Below are 10,592 nucleotides of genomic sequence, written 5' to 3' on the forward strand. Positions count from 1 at the left end.
CGTGTCATCTCATTTTACCATATTCGGTTAGATGGAATTGCTTGCCACAGCTGCATCCTCCCAGCAGCACCGACGACGATCTTACTAGAAATCGCAGTCATTCTTGTGAGAATACCGCTAAACCAATGTCCGTTTGCTTCTCACCGTCAGCTCACAAATCAGCCGCTCAAAGGCTTGTCGCGAGTAGGTTTTACTCTTTGTAATGTCCTTAGTTTACGGTGACTATAAAGTTCCGGTTTCCGTTGCCAGGTCCAATTCCTCTCACACGCACAGGAAACCCCAAATTCTCCAACTTGCGCCTTCCATTTGGAAAGGTAAAACTTCCTCATGTGAAGAAACAAGCCTCCTATATTTTAGAACTTGATGGCGACGATAACGCCGGGAGCGAGCTGGCAAGTGAAGCCGAACCGGTTATCAACGACCAGCGGATTGCTCATGACGAGTGAGCGCCGTTTAGTGTTTCTTGATTAGCTGCGAACCTGTTCACACTCGCATTCTCTCCCAGTGATGGGGCGTCGCAACTGGCTTCGACGTTTGAACGCTATCAGAAGACGTTGGGGTCGGAGCAAATGAGGAAAGTTAGCGATATATATGAGGAGCGTCTGTCACAGGTCGCAGAAACTTTACAGGGATTCCTTGATTTTCAGGATACTCAATTGTGAGTAAACACGAGACCTAAAGGCCAATTGACGGCATCTCTAATCTGTTTCATGAAGAACTCGGCTTTATGCACACAAGCGAAAGATTAGCGAAGTAACGGAAGAGCAAATCAACACTCGGAAGAAGCTGAGAGCAGCATTTGACCGACATCAGGTTGTGCACAACCGGGTCTTAGCTTCTGGCTAATGGTTAAACTTTCTCACATAGATGTCCGTCGCAACCTTATTGGATATGTTTGATAAGAACACCACAGCTATCCTAAAACGCCTTCGCACCTTTGATAAACACTTGAGTGATCTGAGTTAGTGGCATGAGACATTCGAATTCGCCCTTTGGCGATTGATTCACATCTTCAGCGCCGACTTCACAGAGGTCCGGCAGACAGCAGAAACAGCGGAACTGTTGAGCAAAATTCAGAAAGACGTTGCCTCGTTTAAGAAACATGTGACCAAGCTATCCAAGGTCTGACTTGGCATTATCTTCACATTAACATCAGACTGACGTTGGTTAACATTGGTAAAACAGGAAAATCGTGATTTTGCGAGCATGAAGCAGGTGAGCCTTTTTGTAATTCTTCCGGCGAATCGAAGGATCATAAATGCGTATGCCGTTGCAGTCAATGATGTCGCTGCTAACATTCTGAGAGCCTGTTGGTAATGAGCCTATTATCGACATAGTGAGCCTATGCTTGACATAATGTCGTCATTCAATGCATGTAAATGTTTTTTAGTGCCCAATGATTAAATAACAGAATTCTGCACTATGCACACCATCCCACAACCTAAGTTTCCTTTTCCCTTCGCTGTCTTGAGAATGGATCCCGCTCATCTTTTTGCGGTGGTAGAGGTAGTAATTCTCGTGGTAGCGTCGACGAATCACCAAGAAACGTAGGGAACGGAACTTCGCTTCCAGGTGGAAATGCTTTGTTATGCCAGCCCTTCTTCACAGCATCCTTTATGCGGACATATCGGTCATCGGTCCCCGGTACAGCACCCTTCACGTATAATAGGTTGTTCTCATTATCAATCTTCAACACCTGCGTCGTATTAGCCGTCAGCACAATGCAATCACGCGTGAATACCTCCATCTACGCACCCTCAAATTCTGTACTGTAATGGTGTCATTACCCATATTTCCCGCCATCTTCTTCCCTTTCCACACTCGGCCCGGGTCCTACACAAGGCGGCTATATATAAGTGCCTGGAAACTCCATGAACGATTCGCGGTGCTGATACATACGTGACGGTTACCGGTAGATCCGAGAGAGCGATGAGACAGTGAAACACCATGAGAGGCCGGTTGACCCTTGAACCCCCATCGCTTCATAACACCTTGGAATCCCTTTGCCGTCCTATCCAAGAATGAAATTGAGAAAAAAGCCAGACAATCTCTGCGGTAGCTGGACTACATACGATTTCGCTTGGCAGTCCACATACTGCCCTGGAACAAAGTGAGCGGCCTTGATTTTTGTCCCTAAACGAACGTCGACATTAACATAAAGCCGCCCTTCAGAACGAGTTCTCCTCATACCCACCAGTTGGTAAGCAAGCATCGGGTGTGACCTTGAATCCTGTCATCATTCGCTTTGGTGCAACTGTCCAACGACGATAATGGAAGAGCTGGGGCTTCTTTATCCGATGTAATCGAGGATGGTTGACAGCACCAAGTTCCACTACGTATGAGCCGCAGCCGGCGTGCCAACGGGTGCGGATGACTTCACAATCTACAATCTAAGTGCTATGCTGTTAATGACCATCATCGTGCCGTCTTCTCCTTGAAGGGTTTCCCTTACTTGCAAAACTGTTACAGGTGTCAATACTCCCCATTCATCCCAGATCGCCGTCATTCCTCTCTTGAGGGCAACTACACCCGTTCGTTTTGACTTTGGCGTCCATTTTGGATTAGGCGTAGGACCCGTGCCGTCAGACATGGGGAAAGTAGCGGGGGGTGCTGGTTGCAAATGCAGGAGCCCAGGTCGTGGGGTGGAAGGGACGGGAATCGAAGCGGCCTGAGCACGGATGGCAGCGGATGTGCGAACAGAGCGATGAAGTGACGAGAATGGGAGAGCATGTGTTGCACGTTGCGGAAGAGACCGCCGAAGAACGGCGCCTCGAAGCAAACAGGATGACATTGTCGCCGATGGGTTTGCAAATGGACAAAGCAGCGAAAGTGGTGCTCCAGATCAAGGCCAAAAGTCCGGTCTCCAAGGCAACAAGGAAACGCGAAGGTCGCCTTGTCGTGGGCGCTTCTCGAGACCACAAAGATGGTCCATTCGACATTGGGACGTTTGACGTTGAACCGTGTGGAATGTCGTCTATTGCAAAGGCCACCAGTATGTCGAAGAATTTGCAGCCGAACAGATATTCTTGTGCCGAGGCAGCGGCCCATTCGTGCATCTGCGACCCCTTGGACTCGTCCGTCAGCGTCGATTGCAAAGTACCAAAAGTCTGAGCTTTCCCACCACACCACTAGACGAACAAGTGTCACCACCACGGAAAACACACCTGCATCTATACAGCCTTCACCGTCATTGTCAACAGAAGTCCAAAAGACCATTTCGCCATCTTGGATAGAAAAATGCCCGTCATCCATACAACCTTATCTCCACCTTATCCGTTTGGACAAACCTGCTGGAACATATCTTCTCTACCTCCCATGCACGTGGTCGATTGCCATGGCCGCATATGCAGCGCATGGTGCAATATCACCGACCACGACGGTGTGGTATCTCGCTGTGTTTGGAACTGGCGCTCTCGTCATGCGTGGCGCTGGCTGCACCATCAATGATATGTGGGATAGGGATATTGACAAAAGGGTATGGACACTACCCAGGGAGTCACATTATTGACAGCTTGTTGAGTGTTCTGCTCTCATAGGTTTCGAGAACAAGGTCCAGACCACTCGCTGCCGGAGTCATCACACCTTTCAAAGCGCTAGTTTTCCTTGGTGGTCAGCTTAGCTTGGGATTGGCTGTGTTACTGCAGTTGAATTGGTATAGGTAAGTCTCTGAGGATTCATGAATTTATGTATGGTTCATGAGCTAACAGATTGGTTGACACTTAGCATTTTCCTCGGCTCGGCATCTCTCATTTTGGTAACCACATACCCCCTTATGAAACGGGTTACCTATTGGCCTCAAGCCGTTTTAGGCATGACTTTCAACTACGGAGCAATGTTAGGATGGTCTGCCATGCTTGGAAGTTGTAACTGGGCTGTGTGCCTGCCATTATATGCTGCAGGTATCAGTTGGACATTGGTCTACGATAGTATATACGCGCTACAAGTAAGTCACCACATTTATTAATTTAACAAAATGCCATGATATAAACAACCTCGCAGGACAAGGCAGATGACATTAAGGCCGGCGTCAAATCAACAGCCTTGAGGTTTGGGGCATACGCTAAACCGTGGCTGACAGGATTCGCAGCTTCGACAGTCGGTTTCCTCTCCTTGGCGGGTTATATGAATTCACAAGGGTTGCCCTTCTATGCCATATCGGTCGGCGGGGCAACCGCCCATTTTGCTTGGCAATTGGTAACGCTAAAAGTAGATGACCCGAAGGATGCGTGGGGAAAGTTCAAGTCAAATGTCACCTTAGGAACTATCGTTTTTGGGGGCGTGATAACGGATATCATTATTAGGAAATGGCTTGAAGATAGGGAAACAAGTCCGGCTAAAGGAGCCGATAAGGTTTGACACGCGTAGATGACATGGCGTAAGAGTGGGGAGGGATATTTTGGCGCCGGATATAGGTCGTCGATAGATGCAACATAAAGCTGCCGATAATAGATTGCAGACGGGGCCATGTAGACACATAATTTAGATAGTATCCGTCAGCCCGGCATGTTGTCGAATTTTTTTGATCAATGCACGCTTCATAAATTGCTCCCTAGCTAGACTTCGTACATTCTATGAAAGAATCAGCGAGCAACCGCATGTCAGCGTTGACGAAGCATACTGATATTGTCCCAAGGAGGCAAGATCGTACCTTCAAGAAAGCTGCGGACTCTATCTTTTCCGCGTCGAGTGCTTTCCCAAGATAATACAATGCATCATCTATGGCGTGATCCTCAGCAACAAGCTCATACAATCTGAAAGAAATTGAATTAAAAATATAGCTAGTCCATTTTTGTAAACATGAACTTACTGGTTGTAAACAACCGTAGAACCTCCAATCACATCATCAACATTTACATCCGGTTGCTGGCGCAGCGCGTCAATGGACTCGCTTAATTCTTTGTTTTTCTGTTGCAATAACTCAATATTGTTCTTTACGTTCGCCTGTGGAAAGAGCCAAGAAATTGAGCTTCTATCCAATCTAGAAAGTCGATAAAACTCATTGATTAGAATCACGTACCTCTTCCTGGCCCAACTTTTGTATCATCTCAGATATTGCGGTCTCTCCTTCAGTCAGTCGCCTATTCACAAGTAAAAGCCTTTCAATGTCTGCTGGTATTGCGGCATTCAGTTCGCGTTGGCGATGTCGGAGTCTGTCCTTCACCGCCTCCCGCAACGCATTCAACTTGGCTGCACGCTCGTCTAGTGCTGACTGGTATGCCTGTCCGTCTAGAGCGGCCGCAAGAGGTTTAGCTGGTATAGGCGGTGGAGGTGTACTCTGCGATCGGTGTGGTAGAGGTTGTTGATGTGGACTGCCAGCTCTTCCAGTTAGGACATAAGAGGGAGGTGGTGGTACTGGTGGAGGCTGAGCGCCGGGTGGAGGCGTAGAGTGTCGGCGGGGATCGGGCATATTCAATTGTTGTTGCGTCTGCTGGGGGTAGTAGTTGACGGATGCTTGTGCATAGTTTTGACGATTTACGTTTGGATAGGGCTGAGGAGAGCCGCCGACGGGTTGGGTAGTATTCGCGTATCCAGGAGGTGGGTAGGTCGAAGGTGTCGCGCTTGGAGGATTCGGATTGTTGGGCTTGGTGTAAACGGGAGGTTCCAGAGCAAATATCTCTTGAAGGGTACGCATGAACTGCAGTATATTTGACTCCTGTACAAATCCGATTTTAGTAAACCGCTCAATAGAAGCCACCCTCCTTCGACATGATGCCCCAGCCAGTACCCTACCTCACTGTTCATATGCCAATAAGCCAAATAGGGATGATAAATCTTTCCACTCAAATCAACATGCTTGCTCGCCCGTACAAGCATACTAGATGTTGGAGTTACAAAGCATATTGGAGGTTGAGCTGGGTACGTGTACGGCACCCACGCTGCGATGGGTATATTATAGGTAACACCGCGGAATTTAATAGGAATGGTGCCGTGTAAGCAGAGGAGGACAACCGTTCTGCCATCCTCGTGAGCTGTAGGGACTATGATGAGCAGGACAAACAAAAGAAGTATTGGCCTGACACCTACTGTATGTGTCGGTCTTTGGGGCCAAACCGTTAAAGTTGACGAGAACAGTGTCCGCATCTCGAAAAACACGGTCACGATGGTGATACTGGAAAAAAGAGTAAGTGAAGCGGAATATGAGTGCTCGGTAGTGGGAAGCTGACCAAGTCAATTTGTAACAATTTACCGGTCCTAGCACCCCGCGCAACCAATCGCGCGTCGCTTCCATTGGCAGCTGAAGGGCACTTTCGATTCCAGTTCACTGCTCCTCAATCTAGATCCTTCACGGGCGAAATGCGGGTTTGGTTCCAAAGGCAACTGTTGCTAATTCTGCGTGTAGGATATGTCGCGGTGATCGTGGTGGTGAGCTGCTTGCGGGTATCCGACGCAATCGCAGGCTGATTGAGGCTTAGGTGACGATTTCACGTGATTTGAACCAAACGAACATTGGCAAAATAAACAAAATAAACAAAAGGAATGCCAAGCAAAAAGTATGATATGCAGCGTACAAAGGAATATGCATCAGACCACTGTATCTCTCTCATTTGATGCCAAGATCCTTGGCCGTTCAATTCTATTCCTTCATTGTTATTTCTGTAGAACATTGGCCGCCTATTCCGATCATCGGCAGTGTTGAAAGATTCCAAATGATGACCAAAAATGCTGCAGTTGAGGGCGCTTGTGATTGTAAAAGTAGTGTCCAACACAAGACTGTTACACTTTGCTTCACGAGTCTCTCAGCGCGCATCCTTCATTGGCTTTCATCGCCAAATGTGGGTGTGCGAGAGGCTTCTCCTATGCTTTTAAGAAACGGTAGCAGTCTCAAAGTCAGGCAATAATCGAACTTGTAAGCCTGCCGCAATCATGGTATTGTCAAAGTCAATGTGGTTTCAATTTAAAAAGAAAAAAAAAGATTGATATATACAACGAGTATGAGTGCTAAATACTCGGGTCAAATCTATTCAGTCCGCTGTCGTATCCGCTCTTTTCGTCTTCGCAGTAGTCTCACAGATGGATCGGCCTCTCTCAGATCCAATTCAGCTGATCCGGAATCAGTTTCGGTAACTGATTGCACTGAGGCCAATGGGTGTACCGAGGATGATGATGATTCGGAAAGTCTGGGGACTTGAGCGATGATAGCAGAGACGTCTGGATTGTTCGATAGTGGTGCAGTGGCATGGAAGGGAAGGTCGCTTGGTAGCGATGGCGAATCTGGACTAGAGAACCCCAGTGGAAGCAACGCTACTAAGGTTGCACCAGCAAACATCAACACAAAAAAGGCAGAAAAGAAGTAGCCTCCCCAACGTTCCATCCAATCGTCCTCCTCAAATTCTGAAAAGTTTGCTAGAAAGGAAATGTATCAGTACCAGCACTCTGAAGCCATGTCCTTGCGACCGTCCCCGTCTCAAACTGTGTGTCGCAAAAAGGCTGTCATACCTGCAGGTGGCACAACTTCGCCGTATGTAGGTAACAAGTCCTGTCGCTCCTCGGCTTCATAGTATGGTGGTGGATCATCGTCGTAGTAACCTTGTAACTCGGATGTAGACAAGCGAGGTGGTATAGAATATATGAGTGGTGTGTTATCGTCGTCGCGGCTTGGGAGGGGACTCGTCGGGCAGGAAGAGGACAATGTCGAGTACAGGGTAGACGAATGCGGATTTGTAGAGTGATAGGGCGTATGGGATACGAGAAGCGGTGTTCTCTCGTCACTCCGTCGTGGGGCGTAACTCGCCGTCATCGTTCCTTGCGGATGTGTGCTTTCCTTTGGGGGTAGGAAAACTTCAAGAACGACCAGAAAGACTCTCCACAGCAGTGTGACATTTGACCTGAGGCACAGTTACATTATCAGCGGCACAGTAAATCTTATTTTATATGACTGTGCCATTCCCAAGGTGAAGTTTGTGGGCGGTCGCCCCGCTGGCCATCCTCTTGTTTGGGCCATCTTTTTGCATCATGATGCGTCCTCCCGGCCGTCTTGCGTACCTTGCCGGTTTCCTTTTTGCCGTGGCATTGTTGGCTGGAGGCTGCAACGCGTACTCTTCTGCGTACAAGGTCAAGAGACTTGAGGAGAAGAGTAGTAGAAATGGACTCAAACTTAATGCGGAAGATTTCGACCTGTTCACGGAGGCACCGCGAAACTACTCTTTCTTTGTTACATTAACTGCACTTGCACCAGAAATGGGATGTGCGCCTTGCAGGTAATTGAAGTTTTTGTAGCAATCATCGACTCTTGGAGTGCCAACTGTGGCGGACGTTGGTTGTAGACAGTTCGATAGTGAGTTCAAGCTGGTCGCTTCCTCATGGGGACGCGTTGCTGTCCCAGGTAAATTGTACTTTGGGACAGTGGACTTTAGTGATGGACGCGAGGTCTTTCAAAAGGTAAACTACCAGGGTCCCACGTACCTCCTGTGTTGTGAATGCTGAGATCTGCTGCTGATAGCTCCATGTCACAAACGTACCAATGGTCCTTCACTTTCCGCCAACCGAAGGACCCGACGCAACGGGTTCAGACCAGTACGAGCTGTACGACCTCAACAGACGGTGCGTGCTTGTCCCTTTAAAGCACCGATCTTGAACTCACCGGTCGGTTACCTTTTGTTGTACAGGGGCCTGTCTGCAGAAGCCCTCGTCGAACATGTAGAAAAGGCGGCCCACGTAAAGGTAAAAACTAGTCTACTTAACTTATATAAAGGAATTATTTCTTACTCCATGCTACGTTCATCAGTTCCCATTGCGAAGGCCGATCAATTTTGCATATTATGCTACAGTTGCCATATCAATCTTGGGACTGCTCGCTCTGCTCAAGCTTGTAGCTGGCCACTTACTAGTACTAGTCCAAAATCGCAAAATCTGGTCCACCGCAGTTATTGTATGTACGCGCTTTGAGCTTTACTCATTCTTCAGACAAAATAGGTTCTAATTTGTCATTGGTGTAGGGATGGACAATACTTATGTGCTCCGGACATATGTGGAATTCCATTCGTGGTCCCCCGTACACCGGAGTACGTAACAATCGCCCGGAAATCGTTGCCCCCGGCTTCCAGAATCAATTTATTTTGGAAAGTCAGATTGTTGGCCTATTGTGTAAGTGTCGTATCCGTTCAATCCTTCTTGACGACATTAATACTTGGCAACAGATGCGGCAGCTGCTGTAATGTTTGTGGCTCTGGTGAAGAAGACCCCTGGTATCTCGGATCCAGCCATGCAACGCACCGCGGTTTTAGGATTTGTATTTGGATTTATAGTGCTGTACTCATTTTTGCTGCGGTTCTTCAGACTCAAAAATGGGTCATATCCCTTTAAATTGGTACGTCAAAGGACTCGATGAGATCTCATAACGTTACAACTCTGCTAACCTCGACACTTCATTCATAGCTCTTTTAAGTTGTTACTTCTGGGGTGAATGCGAGCCTCGTGTATGTAAATCTGGGAATGAATAACTACAATATGGAGGCCCTTGATACATGGCAGACTGTTGCGCCGTCATATTCCTATCCACTCATCTATTAGAATTTGTCGATTGTAGACACCCCACATTCCCGTCGCTGGTATCTGTAGGGTCACCCGGTAACACGCCCTCAAACACCTTTTTACTTTGATACCTTACCCTCAGGCTCAAGTTCCAACTATGTACCTCCCCTTCACCACAGGTTGACTGATTGGAAAACGACCCGGGTGTGTAGGGACAGCTTGTAAACTGGACCTTCTGAGATCCACTGCAATTTTTGTCGGATCTGGGCTATGCAAGGCTGATCCAAATACCACAAATGTACCAAAGGAGCTTGAATCTGGCACCAATCGCTCTTGGGGCATGAAGCAATCCAGGAGGAGGCCAAGACATCTTCAGAAAAATCCGTCGTTGCAACTGTCGAAAAAAAGAATCCGCCCCAGCTTACCAAATCTCGTTTCATTTTTGCCCAAAAATGCATTGCGTCGCGCTTGCGGGCAGGCAGTTTCTTCTTGCAGCCATCTCACCCAGGCTGGTGGTCGATTCGCAAGAGCGCATCCTTGTACGAAGCACAGTCTACTATCCCTCGTTTTTCTTGTTCTCCAGTCCATCGCTTTCAGCTACTTTGACTACAGTGCCCTTGGAATTCTCATTGTGACTCTGGACCTTCCCTCCTTTGCAGTTGCGCGGACGTGTTCTCCGCAAAAGCTTCTTTTGATTTCCGTATCCCGTCCGAGCTCTGATCGGACATCCGTCCATCTTTCTGAGAGGATTCTTTTCCTTATATTTGTTTTAACTTGCTCATATTCCTTGTTTTTGCATTATTCGTGCTTATACCTTTCTGTCCGTGTGTTTGAGCCACGACCGCCCAGAACTGGTACGATAAGCTCCCTCCGTTGTCCTCCATGTCGGCTCCGTCCGCGAATGTTGCGAATAGTGATCCGACATCAACAACTCCTTTGCAACTTCCTAAAATATTGTCCAGTCCTAACCAAGAAGAGCCGTTGGTAAACCACTTCGAGTCTTTGGTAAATATGAATCCAGCTGGATCGCCGAACGCTCCCCAGGTTGCCCCCGCTACTCCCGATGCTCCGCTTCCGTCCTACTACGAGCAGCAGTTGGCACGTTTGCAGAACTCGATCTC

At 48.0% G+C, this 10,592-nt stretch overlaps 6 protein-coding genes across 6 annotated transcripts; 3 read left to right on the forward strand and 3 right to left on the reverse strand.

Moving 5' to 3' along the window:
- Positions 1 to 86: 86 nt before the first annotated feature.
- On the forward strand, positions 87 to 1,437 carry SPPG_07868 (uncharacterized protein). The gene is made up of 4 exons (XM_016756018.1): positions 87 to 183; positions 250 to 442; positions 506 to 658; positions 717 to 1,437. Exons 1-4 carry the CDS (start codon positions 126 to 128, stop codon positions 844 to 846), a joined length of 534 nt encoding a protein of 177 aa, XP_016604695.1. The 5' UTR covers positions 87 to 125; the 3' UTR covers positions 847 to 1,437.
- SPPG_07869 (50S ribosomal protein L3) lies at positions 1,266 to 2,813 on the reverse strand. The gene is made up of 6 exons (XM_016756019.1): positions 2,453 to 2,813; positions 2,195 to 2,390; positions 2,073 to 2,133; positions 1,900 to 2,011; positions 1,756 to 1,833; positions 1,266 to 1,696 (listed from the first exon to the last, which is right to left on the reverse strand). Exons 1-6 carry the CDS (start codon positions 2,789 to 2,791, stop codon positions 1,442 to 1,444), a joined length of 1,041 nt encoding a protein of 346 aa, XP_016604696.1. The 5' UTR covers positions 2,792 to 2,813; the 3' UTR covers positions 1,266 to 1,441.
- A 102-nt stretch (positions 2,814 to 2,915) lies between these two features.
- Positions 2,916 to 4,552, forward strand: SPPG_07870 (4-hydroxybenzoate polyprenyl transferase). Its single transcript, XM_016756020.1, has 4 exons — positions 2,916 to 3,475; positions 3,537 to 3,658; positions 3,724 to 3,943; positions 4,000 to 4,552. The coding sequence occupies exons 1-4, from the start codon at positions 2,924 to 2,926 to the stop codon at positions 4,354 to 4,356; spliced, it is 1,251 nt and encodes a 416-aa protein (XP_016604697.1). The 5' UTR covers positions 2,916 to 2,923; the 3' UTR covers positions 4,357 to 4,552.
- Positions 3,880 to 6,371, reverse strand: SPPG_07871 (ubiquitin-binding ESCRT-I subunit protein STP22). The gene is made up of 7 exons (XM_016756021.1): positions 6,188 to 6,371; positions 6,025 to 6,109; positions 5,731 to 5,969; positions 5,018 to 5,653; positions 4,808 to 4,941; positions 4,649 to 4,751; positions 3,880 to 4,569 (listed from the first exon to the last, which is right to left on the reverse strand). Exons 1-7 carry the CDS (start codon positions 6,227 to 6,229, stop codon positions 4,480 to 4,482), a joined length of 1,329 nt encoding a protein of 442 aa, XP_016604698.1. The 5' UTR covers positions 6,230 to 6,371; the 3' UTR covers positions 3,880 to 4,479.
- Positions 6,372 to 6,865: 494 nt separating this feature from the next.
- On the reverse strand, positions 6,866 to 7,812 carry SPPG_07872 (uncharacterized protein). Its single transcript, XM_016756022.1, has 2 exons — positions 7,438 to 7,812; positions 6,866 to 7,344 (listed from the first exon to the last, which is right to left on the reverse strand). The coding sequence occupies exons 1-2, from the start codon at positions 7,736 to 7,738 to the stop codon at positions 6,959 to 6,961; spliced, it is 687 nt and encodes a 228-aa protein (XP_016604699.1). The 5' UTR covers positions 7,739 to 7,812; the 3' UTR covers positions 6,866 to 6,958.
- Positions 7,813 to 7,905: 93 nt separating this feature from the next.
- On the forward strand, positions 7,906 to 9,574 carry SPPG_07873 (uncharacterized protein). Its single transcript, XM_016756023.1, has 8 exons — positions 7,906 to 8,198; positions 8,265 to 8,379; positions 8,441 to 8,541; positions 8,607 to 8,661; positions 8,726 to 8,869; positions 8,937 to 9,084; positions 9,138 to 9,307; positions 9,376 to 9,574. The coding sequence occupies exons 1-8, from the start codon at positions 7,954 to 7,956 to the stop codon at positions 9,382 to 9,384; spliced, it is 987 nt and encodes a 328-aa protein (XP_016604700.1). The 5' UTR covers positions 7,906 to 7,953; the 3' UTR covers positions 9,385 to 9,574.
- The last annotated feature ends 1,018 nt before the right edge of the window (positions 9,575 to 10,592 follow it).

The sequence above is a fragment of the Spizellomyces punctatus genome (genome assembly GCF_000182565.1).
Source record: "Spizellomyces punctatus DAOM BR117 chromosome Unknown supercont1.18, whole genome shotgun sequence".
Classification (NCBI taxonomy): Eukaryota; Fungi; Chytridiomycota; class Chytridiomycetes; order Spizellomycetales; family Spizellomycetaceae; genus Spizellomyces; species Spizellomyces punctatus.

Coding starts and splice junctions, on each gene's coding strand:
- SPPG_07872 (XM_016756022.1), bottom strand. CDS start 7,738: ATGACGGCGAGTTACGCCCCACGACGGAGTGACGAGAGAACACCGCTT. Junction 7,345..7,437: donor CGAAGTTGTGCCACCTGCAG/GTATGACAGCCT, acceptor TTTCCTTTCTAG/CAAACTTTTCAGAATTTGAG.
- SPPG_07868 (XM_016756018.1), top strand. CDS start 126: ATGTCCGTTTGCTTCTCACCGTCAGCTCACAAATCAGCCGCTCAAAGG. Junction 184..249: donor CGCTCAAAGGCTTGTCGCGA/GTAGGTTTTACT, acceptor TTCCGTTGCCAG/GTCCAATTCCTCTCACACGC. Junction 659..716: donor GATTTTCAGGATACTCAATT/GTGAGTAAACAC, acceptor TGTTTCATGAAG/AACTCGGCTTTATGCACACA.
- SPPG_07869 (XM_016756019.1), bottom strand. CDS start 2,791: ATGTCATCCTGTTTGCTTCGAGGCGCCGTTCTTCGGCGGTCTCTTCCG. Junction 2,012..2,072: donor GTGGACTGCCAAGCGAAATC/GTATGTAGTCCA, acceptor ATTCTTGGATAG/GACGGCAAAGGGATTCCAAG. Junction 1,834..1,899: donor GATCTACCGGTAACCGTCAC/GTATGTATCAGC, acceptor CGCCTTGTGTAG/GACCCGGGCCGAGTGTGGAA.
- SPPG_07870 (XM_016756020.1), top strand. CDS start 2,924: ATGGTCCATTCGACATTGGGACGTTTGACGTTGAACCGTGTGGAATGT. Junction 3,476..3,536: donor ATAGGGATATTGACAAAAGG/GTATGGACACTA, acceptor CTGCTCTCATAG/GTTTCGAGAACAAGGTCCAG. Junction 3,944..3,999: donor ATAGTATATACGCGCTACAA/GTAAGTCACCAC, acceptor ACAACCTCGCAG/GACAAGGCAGATGACATTAA.
- SPPG_07873 (XM_016756023.1), top strand. CDS start 7,954: ATGATGCGTCCTCCCGGCCGTCTTGCGTACCTTGCCGGTTTCCTTTTT. Junction 8,542..8,606: donor CTGTACGACCTCAACAGACG/GTGCGTGCTTGT, acceptor TTTGTTGTACAG/GGGCCTGTCTGCAGAAGCCC. Junction 8,662..8,725: donor AAAAGGCGGCCCACGTAAAG/GTAAAAACTAGT, acceptor TACGTTCATCAG/TTCCCATTGCGAAGGCCGAT.
- SPPG_07871 (XM_016756021.1), bottom strand. CDS start 6,229: ATGGAAGCGACGCGCGATTGGTTGCGCGGGGTGCTAGGACCG. Junction 5,970..6,024: donor CCCAAAGACCGACACATACA/GTAGGTGTCAGG, acceptor TAGTCCCTACAG/CTCACGAGGATGGCAGAACG. Junction 4,752..4,807: donor TCTACGGTTGTTTACAACCA/GTAAGTTCATGT, acceptor AATTTCTTTCAG/ATTGTATGAGCTTGTTGCTG.